A 24908-nucleotide genomic window follows, 5' to 3' on the forward strand; every position below is an offset into this window, starting at 1 on the left:
TCCACACTGTGCTACCACATGGGAGTCACGTACTCCCTCACAGCGTGTCATCACCCATCAAGTAGCAGAAGCTCCGTATCTGCGGCTTCTGGTGGTGCGTGAGACATCCTGGGTGGTGCAAACTGCTCCCTGCCTCGTGACAGCTGAAGGAAACAAAAATAGACCTGGCCTCAGGTGAACTAGACGTGTGTAGGTGTTGCCATGTGCAGGCTTGGAACTGGTGAAGGTGACAGAGGAAAGGGAAAGGACCCTCTTGGTTCAGGACTTTCCTGCCAGTCTCTTGGCTTTAACATAACCCTGTTGTCTCTCAGTTAATCACTTGAGGTCCTGCATGTGAAGATGGGGAGGCACAGGGAGAGCTGGAAGTAGTGCCTAAAGCATTTCTTTCCTTTGCTCTAGTTGTGAAGAAGCTGAATGAGCTTTATAAATCCAGTGTATCGTCCTGCCACTGCCTCAACGTGAGACTCCAGAGGTTCTTCTTGGACAAACAGAAGCTCATGGATCGGATCAACAGCATCACTGCAGAGAAGCTCATCTTCAGCTACGCTGTGCAAATGGTACGAACCACACCGTGCCTGGGGACAGGGTCAGCACAGACCATTGTTGGGCATTGTGGATCCTGCTGGTGGCCTTTGCAGGGGTTTCTCTCGTGATGCTGTGTGCAGCCTCTGGAGGCTGGGCAAGGGGGGGTGTTCTCCCAGCTGAGGGACCATACTGGGAAAGCTGAGTGTGCTCTGGGAGTAACGTCTCACTGCTGGGTTGTTGCCTGCAGGTGCAGTCTGCAGCCCTGGATGAGATGTTCCACCACAGAGAGGACTGTGCACAGAGGTACCACAAGGCTCTGCTGCTGATGGAGGGGCTCCTGAACATCATCACTGAACAGGGAGACATAGAAAACATCAGTAAATGTGAGTGCTCAGTGACTTTTTTTTTTCCTCCAACTAGAACATGTGGAGCTGCATGGATCAGACATTTGAGTTCCCAGCATCCTTTTTTTTTTCTTTGGTTACATCTTGGTGGACATAGCAAAGATATCTTGGCTTGTTACAGCTCCTTGTAGCCTGGCTTCCTGCTTTTCCAGCAGGAAAACTTACAAGTGCAGGTCCCTGTTCTGAGCCCTATTTTGGGAGCTTCCCATGCAGAACGATTGCCAGTGCTTTGTTGGAACTTTTGATGTGTGAAAGAACTCGCTGAAGGAAGTGGTTTGGCAACAGCAGGGGCCTGGGTTTGGTTCCCAGCCGGAACCACCCTTCTGATTGCACAGAGCCCTTGGGAACGTGGCTGCCGGGCAGGGATGTCCGGTCGGCACAGCCAGGGCTCCTTCCAGCACATCTTTGAGTCAGGGCTGCTCTCCTGCCTGGTTCCCCAGGCCTGGCTGAGAAAGCAGCAGACATGTATTTTTCTCATCAGTAAGTGCTTGCTGTAGCAGTGAAAGCTGAGCTCTTACCTGTGTGTTCCCGTTGGGCTTCCCCTCCCTGGAGGCGGCTCCGAGCTGTCCTGTCTCTCCCGCTCTCCCTGTGTCCTGAGGGGTGTTACTCTGCACTGCCCCAGGCTCCACAGCACTGCACTCCATGTGCAGGGGAAAGGACTCACCTCCCTGCTCTGAGCACACTTTCCCTGCCCTTATGGCTGGGGTTTAATCACCTCTGTCATCTGTCCCTGCGGGAGGCGGGCACAGGGGACAGGGATAGCCGGGATTGTCTGTGGGAGCAGCTTGGCTCAGCCTGGGCTCTGCTCCACCACAGCCATCCCAGCCCACCTGCAGCAGCCCCAGTGGTGTCCCTGTGGCTGCAGGGGGAGGCCACAGCTGGCAGCCCGTGTGTCCCTCCCCTCTGCTGCCCACCCACCGCCTGCCTCGGGCCTCGTCCAGGGCGCTGCCGGGCGGCTCCAGTCTTTGGAGGCAGAGCGCTGGGATGGGTAATGAGAGGAGGGACTTCTGGCTCACAGGCAATCAGTCAGTTAATTATCACCAACTTCCACAGCTGACACGAGGCTCACTGAAGGAGAGCAAAGGGAAATGGGCAGGTGGTGTGTGGTACTGGAGGGGAAGTGAATAGGGAATGCTAGGTAGTTTCTATTGTACTGTTTCTTACCAAACCTAAATCACATCTTTTGATCCAGAGATACTGTTAATGCATCTAATAGATTTCTTTTCCCACTTGTTATCCTGATATTCCCTGTTTTACCACTTGCTGTCCTGATATTACCTGTTTTGCCATGTTCCAGCTTCCTGACTGAGCTGTTCTCTGGTAGGCAGAAGTAGGTGTGCGTTTCATTTTAGATCTCAGGTATATGATTACTTATTTCTGAAACATAAAATGATGAACCTAGAAATACAGCAAGTGTTCCTGTGAGAGGCATGAATTCCACCAAACATTTAGCTCCTGAAAGAGTCTCGGGCTCAGATGATGAGAACCCATCTCTCAGTGTAAGCCTTGGCAAATGGCATTGGAGACCCTGAGTCATGTTGCCTGCTGGCAAAAACCGCTCCAATAACTGGAAGTAAATAAATTGTTCCTGGCAGATGGTGGTTCTTTATAACATCTTGATACCTCTGTCAGAGCTGCTGCCTCCCAGCTTTCACTGTTGGATCTCTTGGCTGTTCAACGCTTCGACCTGTCCCTTCCCAGCAGGATGTTTGTGGTCAGGTCTTCACTGGCTTAATCGGTACCTGGTAACGATTCTCAGAGTGCTGCTTAGATTTGCTGAAATTCTGCTGCTTGTTTTTCAGTTTTTGTTCAATCTCCAGCATGGCTTGGTGGTCTTTATTTTGCGAGAAAGGTGAGAAGTTCATTGCTGTTGTTTCTTGCCCCCAGGTAAGCTGTGCATCGAGCGCAGGCTGTCGGCGCTGCTGTCGGGGTTCTGTGCCTGATTTCAGTGGTGTTGTTCCTCACACACCTCGCCCCAGCTGATTGCTTTGTTCCCAACGGCCTGCTGCTGTGCTGGGAAACCATTGTGGCAGTAGGAGACCTGGAGGATGAACTGCTCACTGTTTTGTATTTGGACGTTTTGGGAAGTTGTTCCACAGACTCGGATTCCTTTGTGGGGACGTGTGGCGGCAGCAAGCACAAATAATTCCCTGCCCGAGGGCCTGGGCGAAGACATGGTCAATGTGGGAAGGTCTCCCTCGTTGTCAGAGGGGATGAAAGATAGAAGTCTGCTTCTTCCCAGCATGTTGAAGGATAAGACTGCTGCCTACCCCTCTTGCTTAAGAACAGGGTATTCCAGTGCTGTGTCCATTGCAGGCAATGGATGTGCTGAAACTGCTGGCTTCAGTTAATGTTGGAGGGTGTCATTCAGAAATAAAGGCCAGTTTGTGTACTTCCCCCTTCCCAGCTGAGAGCCAGGCATCTTCAAGCTTCCTGGCAACCGGAGGCTCCCCTCCATTCTCTCCTTTGTCCCTTCTCATTGTGTTCATGCCTTGGAGTGCTTCCTGCATGGCAGAGAGGAGGGAGTCGGCTCCTCTCGCCTGAGCGTCGCCGAAGGAGCTCCCACCTCCACAGACTTGCTGAGCGAGGCAGAGGACGTGCTGCTGCTGCTGGGAAGCAAATCCCATGGCTGCTGTGTGGGCTCCCTCTCTGCCTGCCTGGATGGGCGACCGACACAGGGAAAGGGACTGTGCAGGAAACGGGAGGACGACGGAAAGCGCGACGCTCCTGTGTTCGTAAGAAGCCAAAATGAATCCGTTCCTCCCTTGGTCCCCAAGCCCAGTGGGATCAATGTGAAAGACTCCTGGCTGTTGAGCTCGTCCCTACCAGGAGGAAGCACTGGCGCTGTCCTGCTTTCAGCTGTTGGCTCAATAACCCCTTCCTGGAGCCCCCCCAGACTGAAAACACTAGCTTTGTGAATCAAAGGAGCACTTTACACACTATGGGAACTTCGAGAAGTTGACTTTGCATCACACAACAACCCAGGAACATCACGACTGTTAGGAATGCTGTTCTTTTTATTCCTTTCCTTGCTTCCTGGTTGTTTTATTGCACTACGTGTGTGCGTATATTAATATGTATTCCTGAGAGTGAATATATATTGATATTGATATGGTTTGTGTGTAACTGTACGTATTTAACTGTACTGTATCTCGTGAGTGTGAGGCAAAGAGCACTGCAGAGTCTGTGCTGTTCCTCCTCCTCACCAGGCAAAGCTGACTTGCAGTCTGGCAGTACCAAGATTTGTTTTGTTTTTTATTTAAATGTTCTTTTAAGGACAGTCGATACAAAGCTCCGTGCTTTTTAAGAGCTGAAGAACAGGCGTTAAGGTCCCACACACTTACACTTGGAAATGCGTTTTTTTAAGAAGTTTTATTTGCTGCTTCGTTGTCGTTGGGGTTTTTTTTATAAAGAAATCTTGTAGCGTTCAGTTTTATGTTCGGCATTTCTTTCAAGGAGACTCTGCAGCCAAATGAGACTGTGGGTGTGAGTGGCTCGAGTTCTGGTTGAGGCTTTTGGGTGCTGTGAGCATGTGTGTGAGAGGAGAGCTGCCTGCCTCCCATCTGTCTGTGAGAGCATGAGTGTGTCAGACCTGAGTCGTGGCAGTATTTTGTTAGAGCTGGGCAGAAAAGTATCTTCGAAAGCAACTCGAAACCTCAGGCTTAGTTTTTTGGGGATCTAAAACATATTTTTGCACATGGTGGTTAGGTCCTCGTTGCTTTTTTTTCCCCCCTCTCCATGTTGGCACGTTCATTGTGATACTTTACAAGGGTTTCAGGAGCAACTTCATTGGTTTTGGAGCTGGCGCCGTGTTTGGCAACACGGGGGGTTTCTGTTCGCAGAGCAGAAATGCCAGTAAAGAAATTTTAAAATATTTCCAGTTGCAACACGGGTGTTTCTGTTTACAGAGCAGAAATGCCAAGAGAGAAATTTTTAAAAATATTTCCAATTGCCCCCACCAGGGAGGTTTTAAGTGTAGCTTTCACAAATGCTTCAGTATTTGGCCGCTGTTACCCCGTACGTCCACAGTCTGCCGCTTCTGTGGCCGTTTGTGCTTGTGCCTGGGAAAAAAAAGAGAAAGGAAAGAAGACAAGACAAAACCAACCAACCAACCAACCCACCCTCCCCAGCCTGTGGACAGAAACGCCGAGGAGACCCAGACTGCTGCTGAAAGGCTTTGGCCAGATCTGCAAAGGGCTGCGCTGCAGGCGGGAGCACCGGGAGGCAGCGCCAAGCCAGGACTGACTCTGCAATACCAACTCCTGCTGCACACCCCAGACCCTCCTGGCAAAGCCCCCGGGGGCTCCCTGCCAGGGGGAGGCACATCCCGGGATCCACGTCCCTGCCGCGCCCCAGTGACCCGTGTGTGTGTGTGTGTGTGGCAAGCTCAGCACTAACCTTCCAGCTGTACTTAATTACTTGAATGTATCAAAAAATTGTCCACATTCAATGTACACAAGTATATATTGCTCCAGAAAAAAAAAAAATAAAAAAAAATGTGGTTTACAGACCTACAACCAATATATATGTATGTGTTTGTGTATATACATACAAGGCTGTGTGTGTGTATGTGTGTGCATGGGTAGAGATACACACACAAACACAAACGTGTATATATATGTTTTCTCTCAATACTTGAAACTTAGCCACTGTGCTTGAATTAAAAAAAAAACCAACAAAACAAACAAACAAAAAAAAAAGACAAAAAACCCACACAAAATAACCCCAAAAATAGGGGAGATAAAAAAAAAAAGAAAAAGAAAAACAGAAAAACAAATCCAACAGGTGATTTATTTTGCCATCACTTTAGTGACTTTCTTTTTTATCTAACTGCATGTAGCGTGAAACCAACTTTTTAGGTGAAAAATATTTATTGCTTTGTAGACAATAAGGTATGCAAAAAAAAAAAAAAAAGAGAGAGAAAGAAAACACCCCAAAAACCAACCCCCAACCATTGCTGAAGTTGCTAGTGTAGTCCACCTGCTATTGTCATGGCTTTGTTGCTGTTGCAGCGTTTGTGTCTGGCGTCTTTAATAGATTTCAAGAAACCTCAGTCTAATAAAACACGTACCTTCAGGTTTGTGAGAGCGTATGATGATGTTTATAAGGTAATGCTTGATACTTTGTCAACATTTTTTTATTTGTGTTTTGTGTGACTTTTTTTTTTTTTTTGGCTTTAAATTGTACAACACCAATTTAAGAAAATAAAATTGATTTGAAATTGTTAGTGGCCTGTTTCCAGTACTTTATATTTCCAGTTAGTGCAGTATCTGGGCGAGGTCTTTAATGTGTTTGGTTCTCCCAGCATTGACTTCTCGGGCAGAGGAAGGGCTGTTGCCCCCTTTTCACAGCTGGTGAAGGCTTGAGGCAGAAAATCCACCTTGCCTGAAGGTGCAAGCCTTTGAATTTGGAAAAGTTGAAGCCACTTTGTGGGTGTTGTTTTATCTGTCCTTATAATGTGGCTGTGCTCTCCTCCTGCAATGGTTAGAAACTGTCACAAGTTGATAGCAGACCCCTTCCCAGCCAGTCAGAGGCTCTAATTTTGTCCATGTTTCAGTATTTGCAGGATCAGCCTGACAGTTATTTATGACTTCCCACCCCTATGCAGAGCACTGGGCACAGGGGTGTTTGATGGCCATGTGAAGGGTGAGAATGGAGTGTGGGTTCGGGGTGGTGGTTTTACAAGACCTAATAATTCTGTATTGTTTTAAACTCTTACTAATAATTTTTAAAATTAATAGAGTCAGAAAGCTCGTTGCTGGAAAGGAGGCTTAAAGATGAACTGTGAGTATTGTTATAAGATCTGGGTATTTTATTATGATTAAATATTTTACTGCTGTGTTTGTACTCACTGCAGTTTGTTATTTGAACAGAGCAGGCACATGGCTTAGTTTTCTCCTGCCCACGTAGCTCTGCAAAAAGTCACTGAAGGTGGGAGAAGGGACAGTGAGGATGGTGAGAAATTGGTTGCAGTCCCTGCTCTGTCTGGATCCGAATACTCCAGGATGAAAACCTAAGCCCTGCATCTGGGATGTGGGAGAGGAGCTGAATCAATTAGTCCAGTCCTTCCACTTTCGAGATCCAAATACTGTAATTCCACCAAACACTTCCCAAACCCCCCTTGCTGGACTGTGTGTTATTGTTGGCTGGGAGCACCTCCAGGGAGAGTCCTGCCCAGCAGCCCCAGCGTGACGTGGCATCGCCCCACACAGTCACTGGACAGTGTCGTGTTTTTGGAAGGAAAGACCTTGTTTCAAAATCATAACTTACCCTGAGCTGGAATTGTTTTTTCTTGCTCTGCCCTGTTTATAACCTTTTGTTTCCTGTCCCTGCCTTTCCCACCCCGGGCAGTCGCTCTGTGAGAATGGTCCTGCCTGGAAACACCAGGCTCCAGGCACTTGTTGACCCTGAGTCACCCGGGGACATTGGATCCCTTCTCCCTGGAGCAGCATCAGTGCTGGGGACAGCTCTGAGAACCTGCACTGCTGTGTGGTGAAGATGAGGCAATACAACCTGGGCAAGACCCCACAGCAGCCCTTGGAAGGCTGGTCAGAGCTGAACAGTTACAAATGCTGGTGTTGGTAAAGTTTGACAGCTCAGCACACTCGGGTCTTTGCTTTCATGGGGGTTTGGTGGGGGGGGTTGTTTCTGGGGGTTTTAACATGTAAAGCTCCCTTTTGTGGAAAAACTTTGTGTGTGCCTGTTCCCTGCAGCATGGGATTGTGGTAAAGAAAATATATGTATAATATGTGTATATATATGTATGTGTGTGTATATATATACTTAGATATTTACACATACATACACATAGATACATACACATATAGATATTTACACATATAGATATATAACAGTTTCTGATGCTGGGGTTAAGGGAGAGGGTTTCTTTTGAAGCTGCCCATGAAGAATTCTAAAGGTTCAGGTGAAAACACTGTAGCCAAATGAAAGATGGAGCACTGTGTGTCACATGCCTGTGTGGATAGAGAACACTCTGCTGAATCCATAGGACTCTGTCACAGGCAGCAGAGCAAAGGGGGAAAGTGCTAGCTGGGAAGAGTTAAACAACAGAAATAAACAGGCTCTTCTGAAAGCCATGGGGCCTGAACAGTTCAAAAACACCGGTGAAAATTGCACAACTTTCTAGATGTTGACTCTGAGTTGTGCTGCTGTTGATTTTAGGAGAAAACAAACCCGAGCAATTCTTCCAGGGCATTTGGCCCCGCTCCCGTGTTTTATATTTAGTTGTTGGTAAGTACGTCAGTGAAAACATGCTCATTCAACTCTGAAAGATCAGAGGTGACTTGGTGACATCAAGGAAGTAGAAAGGAGTGGGTGTGTGTTGAACCACGGGGATACAAAGACCAAGTACTCTGCTTCCAGCTCTTGTAAGGCTTCATTTGGTGAGGAGTTAACTCCTTCACAGCACAGCCGAGCTCTGTGGCGTTTAACCCGACATCCCTCCTCTGCAGTGGCACACTGGGGTGCTGAGCAGGGGAATGGCTGTGGAAGGTGTGATGGCTGGAGGGGTTTTGCTGGGGGAGGACAAGGGGCTGAGTGCAGGGAGACAACCCACTGCAGGGCAGGAATCGATGCTCTCCAAACACCAGCGGTTGGATTTATTTGACTTTATTACCATAAATGTAGCGCCGAGGATGGGTGCCATTCCCTGGGTGAGGAATGGCACGTAGTGCGGGGATACAAACTTCCCTGGGACGTTTCTTTCTAAAAACAGCACTTTTAGGGACAATAGAGGCACAACCACCCCCCTCCTGGGAGCTGAAACCTGGCAAGGGATTTGAGTGCTTTCAGAAAACACGTTAAACAGTGCATTTCGAAGACGGAGCTGACGCAAATGTAAACCACTGATTTCTTCCCTTGCCGTGGACAGATGGTAATATACACAATTATCCTTCATGATCCCTTGCTGAGACCCAGACACTACTGCTAGAGCTCCCTGGGAGTTGGACCCAGCCACCACTCATGTTGTAAAACGTGCCTGTGTTTGTCCACAACACGGCTCAGATCCAAAGCCCTGGTGCAAGAAAAGTCAGCTCCCAAAAAGCCATTCCAAAGTCCAGAGCATGAGGTAACACACTGCAGACCTGCAGCACGTGGGGTTTGTGCCTTCAGCTTCTTCTCAGCATCTGCTGTGTGTGAGTATTTCCTTACATCAGCACAGGGGTCATGAGTGCACTGTGGTGGGGAATTACAAGAGCGCTCGGGTTCCTGCTGCAGGTAACCTTGAAACACAAGTGAAATGGTGCTGAACTCCCAATTCAGATCTTGTTCAGGCAGTTCAGTCACTTCCAAGTGGGAAAGGACTGGCCTGTGTTACACTGGGAACACCTGGTGGAGGAAAGAACACTTGACTTGGTCCCAAACAGGAACATTCTCCACAGCTGAAAGAGTTTTCACTGCTTTTCCCTTGTATTCTGTGTGCTTGTTTCCAGCTGATGGCCCGATATGGAACTGCAGACTAAGGTGCTCTTCATCCCTTGCAGTCTTTTAATTACAACACTTGGTATCTCCTGAACTTCTACTGCTGTGCAGCAAAGCCTCATTAAAGATCAGTTTAGCAGACTTTTTCTTCCCTCTAACTGAAAACGATTGGAAGAAAGTGTCCTTCAAAACACAATGTTCCCTCAGAGCTTTTTGTATTGATTTAAAACAATATTTCTCAGTGAATTTAAGGCAATTCCTCTTGAAATAAACATGTAATTTCTCACAGGAGGCCTTGGGGAGGAGGATGAGAAGGTTGCTGGGGTCACATTGCCACAGCAGAGCAGGAGCAGGCTGCTCTGCCGGCCGGAGGGGACAGCCTGGAGTGTCCCCGGGCTGGGAGGAGTGGGAGCCGCGCCAGAGGTGCCCTGGCGGGGAGCATCCATGGAGCCAAGGCTGTGGATGCTCCCAGGACAAGGCAGGAGGCGGCCGTTCGCGTTGCCAGAGCCCCATCTGCAGGCGGCCGCACAGTTTGGAGTGAGGAGTGACACCGACATCGCTATGAAAGTTAAATTAACTGCCTCAAAACACGACCATGCCCGATCCCCCGTCCTGCTGCCGTTCTGCTCCCCGTTCGACAAAGGTTAATTGTCTGTGAGCCCCCAGATGCACTGGGTGGTTCCTAGAGAGCTTTGATGAGGCTGATTTCACGGCTCCCACAGAACACTCCAGCAGCTCTGGCAAGTCACTTTGATTTCTCCTTGCCTTTGGTGGCAAGATAAAAGAGATAAATTATATAGAGATGTTTAAAGATAAAATAGAAAAATTACATAGAGACGCTTAAAGATAAAATAGATAAGTTATATATGGATGCTTAAAGATAAAATAGACAAGTTAAAAAGCAAGAGGCAGGATACACCATGGCAAGTTGAGAGCACAGCTGGTGCTGCCTGTTTTGAAGCCTCTTGGCTACTCTTGGAATAGGTAAGGAGCTGGGATACCAAAGCTTTTTCCCTCATGGGATATCCATGTAAGTCTTCCTCTTGTCCCATCACTGTTTTTTTGTATCATCTGGGGTCTTCTTCCCTCTCCCAGATTTAACTGAAATGAGCCAAATTCAGAAATCAGGGCAGGGGAGGAGGAAGAAGCGATGTGGTGGACAGGCAGCACGATTGCATAAGCTCCACTTCCTAAGGAAATGAGGCAAAAAAAGATTCAGACACCCTGGCTGCAGTGATAGAGGAATTTGTATTCCCGTTTCCCTTGGCAGCAGCGCTGCGCTGTGACAGGCCGTCTTTTATCACTTCTCCAAACAAAGTGCAGCTGGGACCCTGTGACAAATCTCCCCTTTGCCCCCACGCCGCTCCTGAAATATCTCACAAGTGTCAGTTCAAAAAAAAAAAAAAAAAAGGACATGCCGCATTTCTTCCCCTTATTAGCCGAAATAACAAGCTGTGTTTGATAATCCGGCCTGCTTGGAAGCGCCAGCCCTTCCACGTTCCATCTGAATGGATAAACGGAGCTCTCTCACGCTGATCTCGCAGCGTGCCAAGGAACCCGTCTCCCCTCCGGGCAGCTCCGTCCTGTGGAGCACTGGAGCTTGTAGCACAACAAAACAACTCCAGGTGCATTTGGCTTTTCGGGAGGTATGTGCTGCGGCCTGATAAGGGCTCCTGTTGTACTCAGCCACCCCGTGAGGTGCATTGCTGTGGATGAAACTTGCTGCACCAGCCACGAGCACAAGGATTGCTTGAGTAATGGAAACCTGAGGGAAAACGGAGCAGGAGGTGCCCGTGCTTGACACTGGCACAAGCAGAAAGTGTGTGGAAAAGGGAGAGACAGGGAGCAATGGGACATCCCTCTGTGGAACAGGGAGAGACAGGGAGCAATGGGACATCCCTCTGTGGAACAGGGAGAGACAGGGAGCAATGGGACATCCCTCTGGGAAGGACACCATGAGCTTTTCCTGCAGACCTGTGTGCCACGTGGAACTGTTCCTCCCGCTTGTCCTCCCCTCACTGTGACCACAATGCTGCCAGCGCTCCTTTCCCCGCGTGTGGGGGAAAAAAAAAATGGGCTGGTTTACTTACACCAGCTACCATTTACCACGGGAACGCATCTGTTAGTCTGCCCTTTTCCCCTGCTTTTCCCTGGTTTAACACTTTCACGGTGCGTTGGCCCCCGAGCCCGTGTGCGGGGGGCGGGACTGAGCAGGGCAATGCCTCCCCCACCGGGGTCACCGGGAACATCCACAGCCCCGGCTGCAGGACGGGAATGCGGGGGCTGACGCGGAACCCTCCATGGGCCGCGCTCCCCTCGGGACGGGAATGCCGGGGCTGACGCGGATCCCTGCCCGGGCCGCGCTCCCCTCGGGACGGGAATGCCGGGGCTGACGCGGATCCCTGCCCGGCCGCTCCCCGAGGGCGGCTCCTGCACCGCGCGCGCGCCGCGCCGTGTCCGCGCGCGGCCGCCGTACCCGGCGCACGTGTCCCCGCCGGCCGCGTAAGTGACCCCGGGAGGGGCCGGGCCGCGGGTTCGGGGCTGCGCTGCCCCTCGCTGCCCCTCACGGCCCGGGGCGATGCTGTGCTGGGCGCTGCGCGTCGTGAGCCGCGGCCTCTCCGCCCCGCGGCCGTGCTGGCGGTGGCGCACCGTGGGTACTGCCGGGCCCTGCCCTGCGCTGGGGACGGGCCGGGCCGGCGGCGCCGCCTCGCCCCGTGCCCCCCTCACCCCGCCGGCCTCCCCAGCGGGCTCCCCGCTCCTCCCGGGGATGGCGACGCGGCCGGGGGGGAGCGGGGTGCGCGCCCTTCCTGCCCCCGGCGGGACCGTCCCCCCCGGTTGTGCCCCCGCCGGCGCTCTCACCGCAGCCCCGTCCGCTGTTGTTGTGTCCCCGCAGGTCCGTGCCATGGCTGAGGGTCCGAGGGCAGCGGCCGCCGGCCAGACAAAGAGGCTGAGCAGCGGCGCTGAGGTGGCTGAGAGGCTGGAAGAGAACGGGCATCAGAACAAAAGGTTGAAGGGAGGTGCGGATGAGGAGGGTGCGGAGGATCAGGGTAAGAAGTCGCCCAAGAGGAAGATTGTGCTGCTGATGGCGTATTCAGGGAAAGGCTACCATGGCATGCAGGTACGTGGTTTGGCTAAGCAACTTGGGCTGCTTTTTTCTTTGAAGTCTGTTAGGTTTAGTTATTGGGTAGGGAAGTAGTTGCAGCGTGAAAAGCTGGGGCAGGAACAGCGTGTGCCTGGATGCGAATGGCTTGGTAGCAATTCGATTTAAAACAGTCGATGGTGCATCTCTGATATTTGGTGATTCCAGTGAGTTTGCCTTTAATATGGAGCATCAGCAGAAGATCTTTGATGCACTGCTGCAGACAAGGCTCCTGAGGACACTGGAAGCACGGGCACTGCAGTTCTGATAAAACCTCTGGTGCTGTCTGGTGGCCTCCTTCTCACCAGTGCTCCAGCTTCTGGCTGAAGCTTTACATCTCAGAGCAGCCGGGCTAAATTTCTTTTGGGTTAGACCTAAATGTGTCTCACAACGTGCAGATTCCAGACAACTGAGCTGTGTATTTGAATGAAACAAATTTCCATCTCTGTTGCTGTCTCTTGCACTTCTAAAATAATAATCTGCGCTTGAAGACGTTTTAAGCTCTCCTTTTCCTGCTGCACTCTAATGAGGGGGGGCTCATAGGAGTTTAGAAACAGGAAAACTGTTGCAAGGCTTTTGTGTTGGCATGTGGCAGGAAAGGGTTGGTGCTTTGTCACAGCAGGGTCGTCTGTGGCCCAGTGATGGCAGCGAGAGGGTGATGCTGCTCCATCTGCTGCTCCCCTCCGCGTACTGCAAGCTCCGTGCGCTTGGGGAATACTTGAAAAGCTCCCCGGGATAACTGATAAGATCGCACACAGGGACGGAGCCTTTCATGCTTATGCAACCAAGTGGGTTTGTTCAGCAGCAGTAAACCTTGTGCTTAGGGGTGGTGCCCGTGAGCTGTGCTGCTCTTGTAACTCAAAGTGGCCTGTGAGGGTGAGCTCTGCAGCTTCACACACCAGTGGAGTTGTGCATTTCAGTTACAGCTCATCTGAGAGTGGCACACAGAAGTCACTGGAGAAAACCACAGGCTGCATTCTACAGCAGCTCAGGTGAACTGAGCAAAAGAACCCAGTCTAATTTCTGGAAATAGAATTTGCACAGGCTGGGTTTGGAGAAGCAGCTGTTAATTTGCAGGCATTGGGAGTGTGTTTCATTTGGGCTGTGTAGTTGAAGGAGTCATCAAAAAACTCCAGAAGTATTGCACAGTGAAATTAGAAATCATTCTTTACTTGTAATAACAGTAACAGCTAAATCAGAATGATGTTTTATTAACATTCTCTGGTATAGTTAGTTTTGTTAGAGAACAGCAGTGCTCTTAGGGCTGTGAAGGGAAGGCATTTAAAGAGTTTCACAGCAATGTTTGATTAACAGATTTTTTCAATTATCATCTTCAGTTATCCAATCATTCCTATTTGTTCTGTTTCTTACTTGTACTACATATCCTGTTTTAGAGAAACGTGGGATCTTCACAGTTCAAGACAATTGAAGATGACTTAGTGTCTGCCCTCGTTCAGTCAGGCTGCATCCCAGAGAACCACGGGGAGGATATGAAGAAGATGTCTTTCCAGCGGTGTGCTCGAACAGATAAGGTACCTTGGGCAGGGGCTGTGCTCCCATAAACTCTGCTCTTTACACACCAGTGCTGCTGGGATGGACTGGTAAAGTCTGGAGTGCCACCTAGTAGCAAATGCTGTTCACGGTCAGTTTTGCTTGAAAATTCTCCTTTCATCCACTCTTAAATACAGTCAAATATTTAGAAAGTGCAGAATATTGATTAGGTGGTGTTTGTGAAGCTGGTGCTTCTTACCTAAGCTTTGTGTTCCTGGCATTTTCACCTCCTTTAGCCTCCCAAGCTGCTGCTGCTCATTGTTGCTGCCTGGCTGATGTGGTGCTTGAGAGTTTAGCTGCACCTCAGCTGTTTCTAATTCTCCACAGTGGGGTTCTACATCTGAGCTAGAGTCCATGTATGAGTTGTATATAGAATTGCTTTTCAGTTGGTGCTGTACTCAGTAGAAGTGAAGCACAGTGGGATGTCACAGAAGGAGGGCAGTGTTCTGCTCTCTAAGGTTGCTCAGGTGCTGTGTGGCTGTGTAGCACCAGCAGGTTTTCTTGGAGTATTCTCTCTTGGATTTCTGCCTGAGGCCTTGCCTTTGCCTCACTTCAGCCTGAAAGGACCAGGGAGAAAAAGAAATAAACTTGTTCTTCAGCTATTTCAATTCTGCAAGTGCTGTCTCAGAGCTTCCATGGTACATAAATGTGTGGGTTTGTGTGTTTTATGGTTTTTATAGGGTGTGTCTGCAGCTGGACAGATTGTGTCGCTGAAGGTCAGGCTGATAGATGACATCTTAGAAAAGATCAATAATCATCTTCCTTCTCACATCAGAATTCTGGGTAAGGACACTGGGATGGTCAGGGAAAATGTTTTCAAAGAGAAGCTTTCTCCTGCAGAAGATCTCTCCCTTGCCATTATAATTTTACTTACAAGTGGTTTAGTTTTAACACGTTTCATTTAGCTTGAAATTAGGGTCCTCAAAAATAAATCTGTCTTTTTTTTGTACTTCATTTAAAAATTATTCATGTTGGTAGGAGTGAGATCACAGTCAGTTTGTAACCCACTGATTCAAAATCCTAACGCCACTTTTAAAACCAGGCCTGAAGAGAGTCACTGGGGGATTCAACTCCAAGAACAAATGTGATGCCAGAACCTACTCTTACATGCTGCCAACATTTGCCTTTGCCCACAAGGACCATGATGTGCAAGAAGAGGTTTATAGGCTGGACAAAGAGACCCTCGGCAGGGTCAACAAACTGCTCTCGTGCTATAAAGGGACACACAACTTCCACAACTTCACGTCCCAGAAGGGCCCCAGGGACCCCAGTGCCAGGAGGTACATCATGGAGATGTACTGTGGAGAGCCCTTTGTCAGGGAGAACATGGAGTTTGCAGTGATCAAAGTGAAGGGTCAGAGCTTCATGATGCACCAGATCAGGAAGATGATCGGGCTGGTGATAGCCATTGTGAAGGGTTATGCTGCTGAATCCATCCTGGAGCGCAGCTGGGGAGAGGAGAAGGTGGATGTCCCCAAAGCCCCGGGCCTCGGGCTGGTTTTGGAACGAGTGCACTTTGAAAAGTACAACAGGCGCTTTGGGAACGATGGGCTGCACGAGCCGCTGGAGTGGACGGAGGAGGAGGAGAAGATTGCTGTTTTCAAAGAGCAGTACATCTACCCCACCATCATCAACACGGAAAGGGAGGAGAAATCCATGGCAAACTGGCTCAGCACCCTCCCCATTCACGACTTCAACTCGTCTGCTGTTGAGATGCAAGCCAACAACAAAAATTCAAAGGTAATGATTGAAGCCATTATTTTATCAAATGGAAGCTGTCAAGTTGAAATGTCTCTTCCCCTGGTAACATTTTTGTTTTCCATGAATATGCCCTGGAAGATGCAGTCAGTGCCAGTCATCTGGCACGTGAAATGTGTATTATCTTTTCTGTCTTTGTGCACTGGATGACAATTGAATGCACTGCACAAAGTGTTGTTTTCACAGGGTTTTACACGTGGCAGTGGAGGAGGGAGGAAGGAATGCTTCAAGCACAGGCCAGTTTGCAGGATCATAAATGATGGGCATTGCCAGCCTTTGCTGTTGTGAAACTGTTTGGGAGACCAGGTTTCATACCTGCTGCCTTTTGGTATTCTCTTATTTCTGGGTTAATTTTCATTTTGTGTAATTCCCTGTTTACTATGTTTGGGAATCAGGGAAATTTAGGACCAGCTTTTTAAAGTAAATCTGCCATGAGCTCAAAATGGGCCATCAAAACAACTACTGAGTAAATGGAATATTGTGGATTTGGATTCCTGACAACAGGAGCTGCTGGCAACTGTAAGGTGCAATAAAACAAAGGTATAGAATACATTTTTAACAAAAAGGAAATTTCGGTTAAAGTTTGGGGTTTTTTCCTAGTTGAGGTATAGAATAGTCTCACAAGAAAAGAGTGGAAAGATGTCTGGCTTGTGCTAGAGGTAGGTTGGAAAGCACACGAGGAATCTCGAGGCAAACTCAAAAAGTATTTCTTAGAATTGACAACCATTGGAGTGACTTAAAATACAACAGTGCTTGATTGGACCAGTCCCTGATCAACCCAATCTAACTTTGAAACAAGCCCTGCTCGAGTGGAGGGTTGGACTCATGATCTAAAGATACTTTACAGTTCCATGTGTAATTCAAATTGTCTTGGTCATAGGGCTGATCCTTAAAGGATGAATGATGGGCAGGACTAAAACTTCTGTGTAGTGCAACTCAGAAGAAAATAGTGACCCTTTTTCATTTAACATTTAACTTTTTCATTTAACAGTCTTTAAAATTAGCTTTATTTTTTTGTAGATAATGATCCTGCCCTGAAGAGTGTTAGGTTTAATTATGTCTGCCATTTTTTTGCTTGAGTGTTAGAAAGAGTTTCAGCATATAAAATAAAACTTAACAGCCTCATTGAATAGCATAAGCAAGACACCAGAATTTTCTCAGGGTTATTTTTGTAGTTGCAGTAATTGTTTGTCTGAATTGTGGTGCTGTGTGACGACATTTGTGAGGAGAGGTTGTGACAAATGCTGCATCAGTTTGGTTAAATAGGACCCAAAGAGACCAAGTGGTGCAGAGGGTCCTTACCTGGCTCGGGGTGTTGGTTTTGATGTTGGCAGGACTTGGTGCTGACAGATTCCCAGTCTCTGAAGTATTCCTGGGGGAGGCAGGTCTGCTCACTGCAGATAAACTCGACCAAGAAGGGTTTTGGCATCACAGTCAGCACAAGCTGTCTGGAGAGGGATAAATAAGGGATGATATGACAGATCCTCTGAGATTTTGCAGGCTGTTTGCACTTCAATGAGCTGTGCTTGCTGTTACGAAGTCAACTGTCTCAGTGTCTCAGAATTTGGTTTGTAGTAGGATATTAAACTGTCAGTGTTAAAATTCATGGGATTTGAGGTTTGTTTTCAGCAATTGGTGGTGAAGGAAAAAAGGAGTAACTACAGGCATACAGTCATGTTAGCTTCTCTTTATAAAATCCTTTGTTGTCAGTCATATCAGTTAAAATACTTGCTTCAAAATACATAAACTCCCCACATTTATTGCACTATGTGGACCTGGTCCTGCAGGAGTGGCTCCCAGTTAAGAACTCTGACTTCAGTTTCCTTGTGAGTTGCCAACATTTGTAGTATTTCCCTAATACTACTTTGTACAACTGGCTTGACTTTTTTAGTAGTGTCAGTGAGCCCTTGCATATCTGTAATACAGGTCAGACATAAACTCTGTAGCAAATAAAATTCTCAAATCTGGCTTTAGACCTTTTGTAACAAATTTGGGTTTTGAGGGACTTGCATAAAAAACCACTTAACTCATCTCACCTGCATTTATTTTAAATGTCAACATCTCACACTATTATCCCACTTTTGAGTTTCCCACACACTCAGGTTGTAATCATGGAGCTGTAAATGTGAGAAGAAATTTCTTCTGCTGGTGAGTGTGTTCCAATGTACATCTCTTTTTGCTACAAGAAGCATAATTTACCACCACAGATGTTTATTACAGTAGATGGGTCTACGACTATTTTCTTATAGTTTTGGAGAAGGTGAAAGTCAATATCTTTGATTGAGGTCAGTCTGTAGATGTAAATGCAGTGCTGACAGACCGTTTTCCATTTTGCTTTACAGAACAGCAGCGACCTCGAAGGCAGTGATGGTTGTGGTGATGATTCTGACTGAGCCAGCGTGGCTGGATGTGGAACCCTTGCTGCTTAAAGTCTACAAAAAAAGTGGCCTTTCAAAATCCAGGAATCCAGTAAAGCAGGAGTTTGTGTGCTTGCAGAATGAGAACTGGATGCCCAGGAGAATCTGGGTGGGAAAGACAGTGCAGTAGAAAAAACAGAAGGTTTTTATACCACTGACCAATTCACCTGACTGATATACTTGAAAACAGTTCAAGGAGAAAGAAGCTTTCTAAAAGAATCTTGAAATGCAGGATATCATAATTGCTATTTGAATAATGGTTTTATTATGTTTACTTGGAAAATAGTATTTTAAATATGTATAACTTCTACATAAAGATGGGGCAGATCGTTTTAATATACTCTTTTTTTATTATGAAGTTATGATTCCATGTTTGTTTTTTTTAATCATTCACCTTTACTTACCTGAATCTCTAAACACCATTAAGCTTTCATTTTCTATTCCATCCATGATTTTCCTGTGGAATAACATGCATGGGTTAGGAACTCATGATCATGTTGACTGCTGTGAACCCTTTGCTATTGAAACATATATTCTGTGTTTTTTAGAGCTGTGTGAGCCTAAAAGAAATTATTCCTTATTCAGGGAGAGGGTTCATTTTGGAACATGGACTGATCCATACATTCCAAGATGGGATCTTTTCTGTGGGAGATGTTATCCTGCCAGTGTTGCCCTTGTCCTTGGGCAGATCCAGGGATACAGATCCACAGTTCCTGGTGCAGTTGGGCCTCTACTGCCTGTATTTATTACCTGTATTCACACACCTGTATTGAGATGTGAGGGGAAGGTGTCCATTGTTAGCACTGCAGTTCAGAGGGTGCAGCCATGAATTAGCATTTCCTGTGGTGATCACTAAAGGTGGTGCTGCTGGTCTAGTTTCCCCTAAACCCAGAAATCCTTTAGAACTGTCTCTTAGATTCAGAGTTGAATCAACTTGGCAGGTGTGAAAGAACTGGTGCTGAATTCCTCTGGGCTTTCATCAAGCCCGTGGTCACTTGGAGTGTGTGAACTCTTCGTCCCCATCAAGCTGCCCAGAACAGAGGAACATCTGCAGTGATATGGGAAGCACAAGTCTGAGCACTGCCATCCTTTGGGAATCCACATTTAATTTCCTGTGGTTTGGGGATCTGCATACTCTGGGGTTCGTGCTCCTTTCCCCAGCAGCGGTTTAACTTCTGGTTCTTGTTTCCAACTCTCCGTGGAGGTGGTGGAAGAAACAACAGCAGCAGCAGCAGCAGCTCTCCTGCCCTCCTAGCCCCTGGAATACCACTGAGGGGTTGGAACAAGACTCTTCAAGCATTTGAATATTGTTACAAGTGCTTGATACACTTCCCTGGCTGAGTCTGTGTCACTTACTGAAAATGAGGAGTCAACCCTTTGTTCCTTCATTTAGTGGTTTCTGGCCAAAGCCTTTAATTTTATGGCTCCTACTGGAATAATTATTTTGGTTTGCAATTTCTTTTGTTTGTCTTGTTTCTTGTTTTGGTTTGGTTTTTTTCCTTTTTTTTTTTTTTTATTCCCCAGAGCACAGCTCTCCTTTAAAAGGGTTTTCTTGTTTATTTTATCTGGGTTTTTACTTATAGCTTTTTATGTCATCATGAAGGCCTTGCTTGATGAGAGCAACTGTGTAAAAGTGCTCTGGAGAGGAGCTTTGCCCGGATTTTCCTTTATATCCCTCTCTAGTCCATACTGTTGATCTGCTCTGTGTTATCTTCTATCCACAGCTCCATCTTTCTATGCTTTTCCATCGGAAAAAAAATTACCTTTATTTGCATACAGTGAAGGCCCCAGAACTGTGACATGGATCGCAGTCCAGATAAATGGGGACTTCTGTTGCTTGCCTTTGGAGAAAACAAATAATAAAAATAAAAATAGAAGGACGCCCCCCCCCCGCCCCCCCCGTGAGAGGGGAATGGTATCGCCGAGCGCCCGGCGGGGCGGGGCCACCGGAGGGGCGGGGCGGGGGAACCCGATGGGAGCGGGGGTGCGGGGATGGCTCGGGGTGTGCAGGGGTGGAAGGGGGTGTGCAGGGGTGGAACGGGGTGTGCAGGGGTGGAACAGGGTGTGCAGGGGTGGAACAGGGTCTGCGGGGTCAGTCAGGGTGTGCAGGGGTGGAATAGGGTGTGCGGGGGTGGAATAGGGTGTGCGGGGTCAGTCAGGGTGTGCGGGGTCAGTCAGGGTGTGCGGGGCGGGGCCGTGGAACACCCGGCGGGGTCGGCGGTGGCGGCCCGGGTGCGGGGCGGTGCGGGACACGGCCGGTGGTTCGCGGAGGGGCCGGGGGGCCGCAGGGGAGGCGGGCAGTCCCGAGATGGGCTCCCCGGTGCTGCCCAGCTCCGCCTCAGAGCCCGTTCCCTCTCTTCTGGGAGAGGGAGGGCGATGACCAAACTCCCTCCGTCCTCCCCGGGGCACCCACAGCCCCGCCGCGCGGGTCCTTCGGGATGTTCCTGCCGGGAAAGGCGCAGGCGGGCAGGGCAGGGCTGGTGATGAGCGGCCCTTGCCCGGTCAGGTACCTTGTCAGGTCAGACACCTTGTCCGGTCCGATCCCTCGGCTCTGCACTGGAGCTCAGCCGGCGCGGGCGGTACCGCGTTCCCGAGGCAGCATTTACACCCCGCTGGGTTCGTGTGAGTGCTGTACGGTCCGTGATGTCCTTACAGGGTGAATCATCCCTCCTCGCTGCTCTGTGAAACTGGAGGTCTGTAAAAGGCACGAGTGACTCCAGCCTGTTGTTGCAGGTTCTGTCGTCTCCCCTGTGTGTGACAGCACCGGCCTCTCTCTGTCCCTGCGCTGACGGCGGGGTTGGTCATCACGAGTCCGAGGGCTGGACAGAAACTAAAGCACCTGTTGACCCTCCTGAGTTGTCTTCAGAGTACAGACATACCCAGGATGTGCTGCAGGAACCCTCCGTGTCTGACTGCCAGAAGTAAAGCAGTTGGATAAATCTGCTGGGACAATAGAATTCAAGTGATTAGCGTGGGTTAAAAGGTCAGTGACCATTGAGATCAACTCCCTTTATAGCTGGGCAGGAAGCAATTCTGTGATCATAAAAACCATTTCACAGCAAAATAATGTAGAAGTTAAATCAGACTTAAGTGTGGATGGAGCTTTGGGAGCGTTAGTCCAATGCACTGCTTTACTGATAATGAGATACTTTATTAGGTTAACTTTATTTCATTTCAAAAATAGCACTTCACAGAGATTCCTAATTAGTTCTGACAAAAGTTTAAAAAAAAAAGTCACAGTCTTTAAAATAATGCTGGTACATCTAGTACATATATTAACAATTTACGATTAAGTGTAAGTTTTAAGCTTTGTAATTAAAGATAATTGCTTTAATGAGCTTTTCTGTAATTGTAACATTATATCTAATACCAATTATTACACTTTTTAAAAACCCTCTGGAGAAAATCTTGGCAATCTTAGTGAGTGCTGCACATCTCATTTTCCATGCATTGGGTTTAAATTTGCACCCTCTGAGCCTAATTTGTTGCTTTCCTTAATTAATGTTTTTGCATGAAATTTTTCCCTTTTGGTCATTTGATACTCTGATAATGATTGGTTGTGTAGTTGCCAGCCTTCTGTGGGATGTTGTTAACAAAGATCTCGGTGTTGTCAGGTTGAAGAGCAAGTAAGTACATCCTGGACTGGCATTCTGATTGATTCACACCCTCAGAGCTTTCAGGCAGGCAGCTGTATGGGGTTTGGTGGAAAGTTGATTTATAAGCCATGTAACAGGCTGTGTTGCCACTTTCTTCGGTACTGTTTTGTTATTTCACTATTTTATTTACTGAAATTCCAGGTTTTATAAGTCTCTCTGCAGGTGGAATGCCTCCTGTTCCTCAAGTGGCTCAACAGATTAGCCAGGAGGGAGACCAACAGCAAAATGGACCAAACTTGCCAAGTTTGCATAATTCCTTCCCTGCTCCACACAGCAGGAACCCAGCTTTTCCTCAGCAGGTACAACCAGCAGGCTGGGGTAAGAAGCATGTGGTTGTGGTCCCAGCTCCAGTTCCCTCACCACAACAGGTGTCAGATTTGCATATTATGTTGTATGTGGCTTTGAAGGCTGTTTTTTGTGCATTAGAACTGCTGTTGTCATCTGCTCTGCACCATTAAATAGTCTGAAACTGGGAAGAGAGTATCCTCAGAATCAGAATGGTAAATCTGTCTCATTAGAAGTCTAAGATTAATTTTTGGCACTTTACTTTCCCTTGAACTTTTACTTCTGTGAAGAACATATCTGTTCATTTATATCATTTGCAATGTCTGCCCACCTCTCAGTTTAAGTATTGTTGTGCTGGATTTTCATTTTCCTTGGATCAAATTCATTGCATTCCTCAAAATAAGTGCCAGGTGTGTGTGGAAGGCTGCAGGTAAGTGAATTATAGGTGCAGCAAGAGGGAACAGTGTGCTTACCCCTCCCTGTGCCCTGGCAGTGTTGACCTTTGTGTTTTGTGTGCAGACTTTGTGGATGGCAGAATTTATTTCTCCAACCTGGGGAGAAAGGAGCAAATAATTTCAGTAGTTTATGCAGATGATTTTGCCAAGCCTGATAATTTTCTTCATATAGCCATGGTATAGCACAGCTGGGTATAAATCTTTCTTTACAGTAAAACTTTGTGTTCATTTAAATTTAGAATGCTCTGTAGATACCTGTGTCTCTCATTTGGTTTTAATTAGTGCTGCAGACACAAATGATTTTTCCTGAAGAAAGAGAAGGAATGAGAAGGAATCAGGCATGTTCTCTAGGGAAGAGAGCATTTGTTCTTGTAATGAAATCCTAGATGGAGGTTTAATTAAACAGATTTCATTATTTTAACTTTTTATGCAGCCTGTTTAGAACAAGGGGGGAGGAATCACAAAGAAAATTAGCGCTGCTTGTGCTTGCTTGCCAGCAGTTGCAGGATGCTTACATGTGTTAATAAAAATGCCAGAAACTAAATGTCTTTTTATATGAACTTCTCAGAGAGTTCTGTCCATGTGCCATCTGGCAGAGTATTTAAATTCTGTGAAATTTCTCACTGAATCAGCCCTGCACTTCTGATGAGATCTAGAGGCACTGTATTTTAGGAGGGAAAACATAAAAGTTCTCAAGACTGAGTACCACTGCATCCCAAGCTTCTCTACTGATTTTTCATCATACTGCTGCCTTATAAAGTCCTTCAGAGACTTTACATAAATCTGCACAAAATGCATTATTCATTATCTTTTAACAAAGTGCAACTTCAAACACTGTAGAATGTTTCCAAGGATTGGGTAATAATTTCTGTTGGTTATCCACGAACCATTTTTCACAGTGTCTCTGTCTTGTTTTCGTGTTGTGCAGTAGGAAACATGAGTTTAATTATGTTTACTCGAAGGAAAATGAAATTCTGCAGCGAATAACAGCACTGAGGAAAGAAGGTTTATGGTCTCTGAAGCGTCTGCCCAAACTCCATGAGGCCCCACGGCACAAATCACACCGTGATTATCTTTTGGAAGAAATGCAGTGGATGGCAACTGATTTTGTTCAAGAAAGAAGATGGAAGATAACAACTGCCAGGAGGGTAATGTGGATTTGATATTTTCAACCAGAAAAGAGGGGGGAGAATAGGCAGCATTTTCATGGTTAGGACGTGATCAGGGAGGGTGTGGGAGTTTTGGGTTGCCTCTCCACTGTGTTTGTAAACTTCAAACAGTACTCTTAAAGGGATTGTAATTATTTTCTTTCTCTAGAAATGTGCTTTTTAGATAGAACAGAGTAAAAACATAAAATAATTTCATGGTTTTATTCAGCTGATTTTAAGTGTAGCTCGTCACCACGAGGGTGTGACACTTCATAAGGAAAGATGCAAGAAAAGAGAAGAGAAACAACTGAGGGCAGTTGCTGCTTTTACTGCCAGAGGAATTGAACACTTCTGGTCCACCATTAAACAGGTAAATGTAAAAAAAAAAAAAAATCTGAAGTTGTACTGAATAAAAACCTATTGGACCATAACAGTGAGAATCTTACAGCTGAGCTTTGCTCAGCCCCGGGGTGAATATCATCTGTTGGTAAAGACAGCTGCATGTTAGGGTTGCATGAATAATTTCAGGCCTTATATGTCAGGAAGGAGAGAGCTTCACTGATCACAGCCTGTGCAGTTGGCTCACAGTGGACATTTAAGTTTTGATGTGAGTTATTCTTGGGCACCTCTTGCGTGTTACAGGGATGACTCATGGTCAGCTCCAAACGCTGTTTTTTTGGTTTGAGGGCTCTGCATTGTAGCAGTGGCTGATGCCTGTCTTGCTGTTGAAGAATTGTTAATTAATCCACAGGTGTATTTGAAGGTAAATGTGTTCATGTTTGTCATTTCCTTCTCCTTCTTTCCCTCCACCCCGCTCTCCCTCCATTTTAGGTGGTAGATTTAAAACTGCAAGCAGAGTTAGAAGAGAGGAGGAAGAAAGCATTAAACTTGCAGAATGTCTCAAAAAAAAAGGTAATAAGAACATGGGAGGTTTTCTGGTTGGTTGGTTGGTTTTTTGCATGACTTTTTTTTTTCCTTCTTGTATACTGGTAGTAGTATAAGGTTACCCAGAAAGATGTTTAGGAGCTGGCATTTTGTTTCTAGATTTGAGTCATAAATATCTCCTTTCTCCAGCTCACTAACAGAATGATACTATTGTGCAAACACTGGAAATTTTGCTGGCAGTTGTGT

General features: G+C 47.2%; 2 protein-coding genes and 2 long non-coding RNA genes across 16 annotated transcripts in view; 3 read left to right on the forward strand and 1 right to left on the reverse strand.

The window, feature by feature from the left end:
• The window catches only part of ULK1 (unc-51 like autophagy activating kinase 1), a 94887-nt gene extending 89051 nt beyond the window's left edge, over positions 1-5836 (forward strand). For 4 of the 7 annotated variants that reach the window (XM_032705558.1, XM_032705559.1, XM_032705555.1 and 1 more), the window contains 3 exons: positions 400-557; positions 773-908; positions 2817-3156. In XM_032705558.1, coding sequence (XP_032561449.1) covers positions 400-557; positions 773-908; positions 2817-2872 — 350 coding nt within the window. In that variant the 3' untranslated portion in view covers positions 2873-3156. Of the gene's footprint in view, positions 1-399; positions 558-772; positions 909-2816 lie in introns of all 7 variants that reach the window. The other 3 variants (XM_032705553.1, XM_032705556.1, XM_032705554.1) reach the window with 1 other exon arrangement.
• Positions 5837-10861: 5025 nt separating this feature from the next.
• Positions 10862-18786, forward strand: PUS1 (pseudouridine synthase 1). Of its 5 annotated transcripts, none has more exons than XM_032705963.1 (6): positions 10862-11014; positions 12262-12486; positions 13902-14039; positions 14739-14841; positions 15101-15798; positions 18159-18786. In XM_032705963.1, exons 1-6 carry the CDS (start codon positions 10877-10879, stop codon positions 18207-18209), a joined length of 1353 nt encoding a protein of 450 aa, XP_032561854.1. In that variant the 5' UTR covers positions 10862-10876; the 3' UTR covers positions 18210-18786. The 5 variants fall into 5 exon arrangements, with proteins under 5 accessions (XP_032561854.1, XP_032561857.1, XP_032561855.1 ...); XM_032705966.1 differs by lacking the exon at positions 10862-11014 and adding an exon at positions 11835-11870; XM_032705964.1 differs by lacking the exon at positions 10862-11014 and adding an exon at positions 11867-12018.
• On the reverse strand, positions 18616-21169 carry LOC116795879. Its single transcript, XR_004360190.1, has 2 exons — positions 20744-21169; positions 18616-20074 (listed from the first exon to the last, which is right to left on the reverse strand). It is a non-coding gene; the product is annotated as an uncharacterized LOC116795879 (long non-coding RNA).
• LOC116795878 lies at positions 20584-24682 on the forward strand. 3 transcript variants are annotated; one of them, XR_004360189.1, is made up of 6 exons: positions 20738-20751; positions 20967-21216; positions 22041-22188; positions 23558-23777; positions 24007-24147; positions 24609-24682. It is a non-coding gene; the product is annotated as an uncharacterized LOC116795878 (long non-coding RNA). The 3 variants fall into 3 exon arrangements; XR_004360187.1 differs by having other exon boundaries at positions 20584-21216; XR_004360188.1 differs by having other exon boundaries at positions 20584-21216; positions 23592-23777.
• Positions 24683-24908: the final 226 nt, after the last annotated feature.

This window comes from Chiroxiphia lanceolata, chromosome 18 (genome assembly GCF_009829145.1).
Source record: "Chiroxiphia lanceolata isolate bChiLan1 chromosome 18, bChiLan1.pri, whole genome shotgun sequence".
In the NCBI taxonomy this organism is placed as follows: Eukaryota; Metazoa; Chordata; class Aves; order Passeriformes; family Pipridae; genus Chiroxiphia; species Chiroxiphia lanceolata.

What these genes read in the sequence shown, in the direction of transcription:
- PUS1 (XM_032705963.1), top strand. Translation starts at nt 10,877, where the DNA reads ATGGATAAACGGAGCTCTCTCACGCTGATCTCGCAGCGTGCCAAGGAA. An exon ending in TGCATTTGGCTTTTCGGGAG is followed by an intron (nt 11,015 to 12,261) that starts GTATGTGCTGCG and finishes GTGTCCCCGCAG; the next exon opens with GTCCGTGCCATGGCTGAGGG. An exon ending in AAGGCTACCATGGCATGCAG is followed by an intron (nt 12,487 to 13,901) that starts GTACGTGGTTTG and finishes ATCCTGTTTTAG; the next exon opens with AGAAACGTGGGATCTTCACA.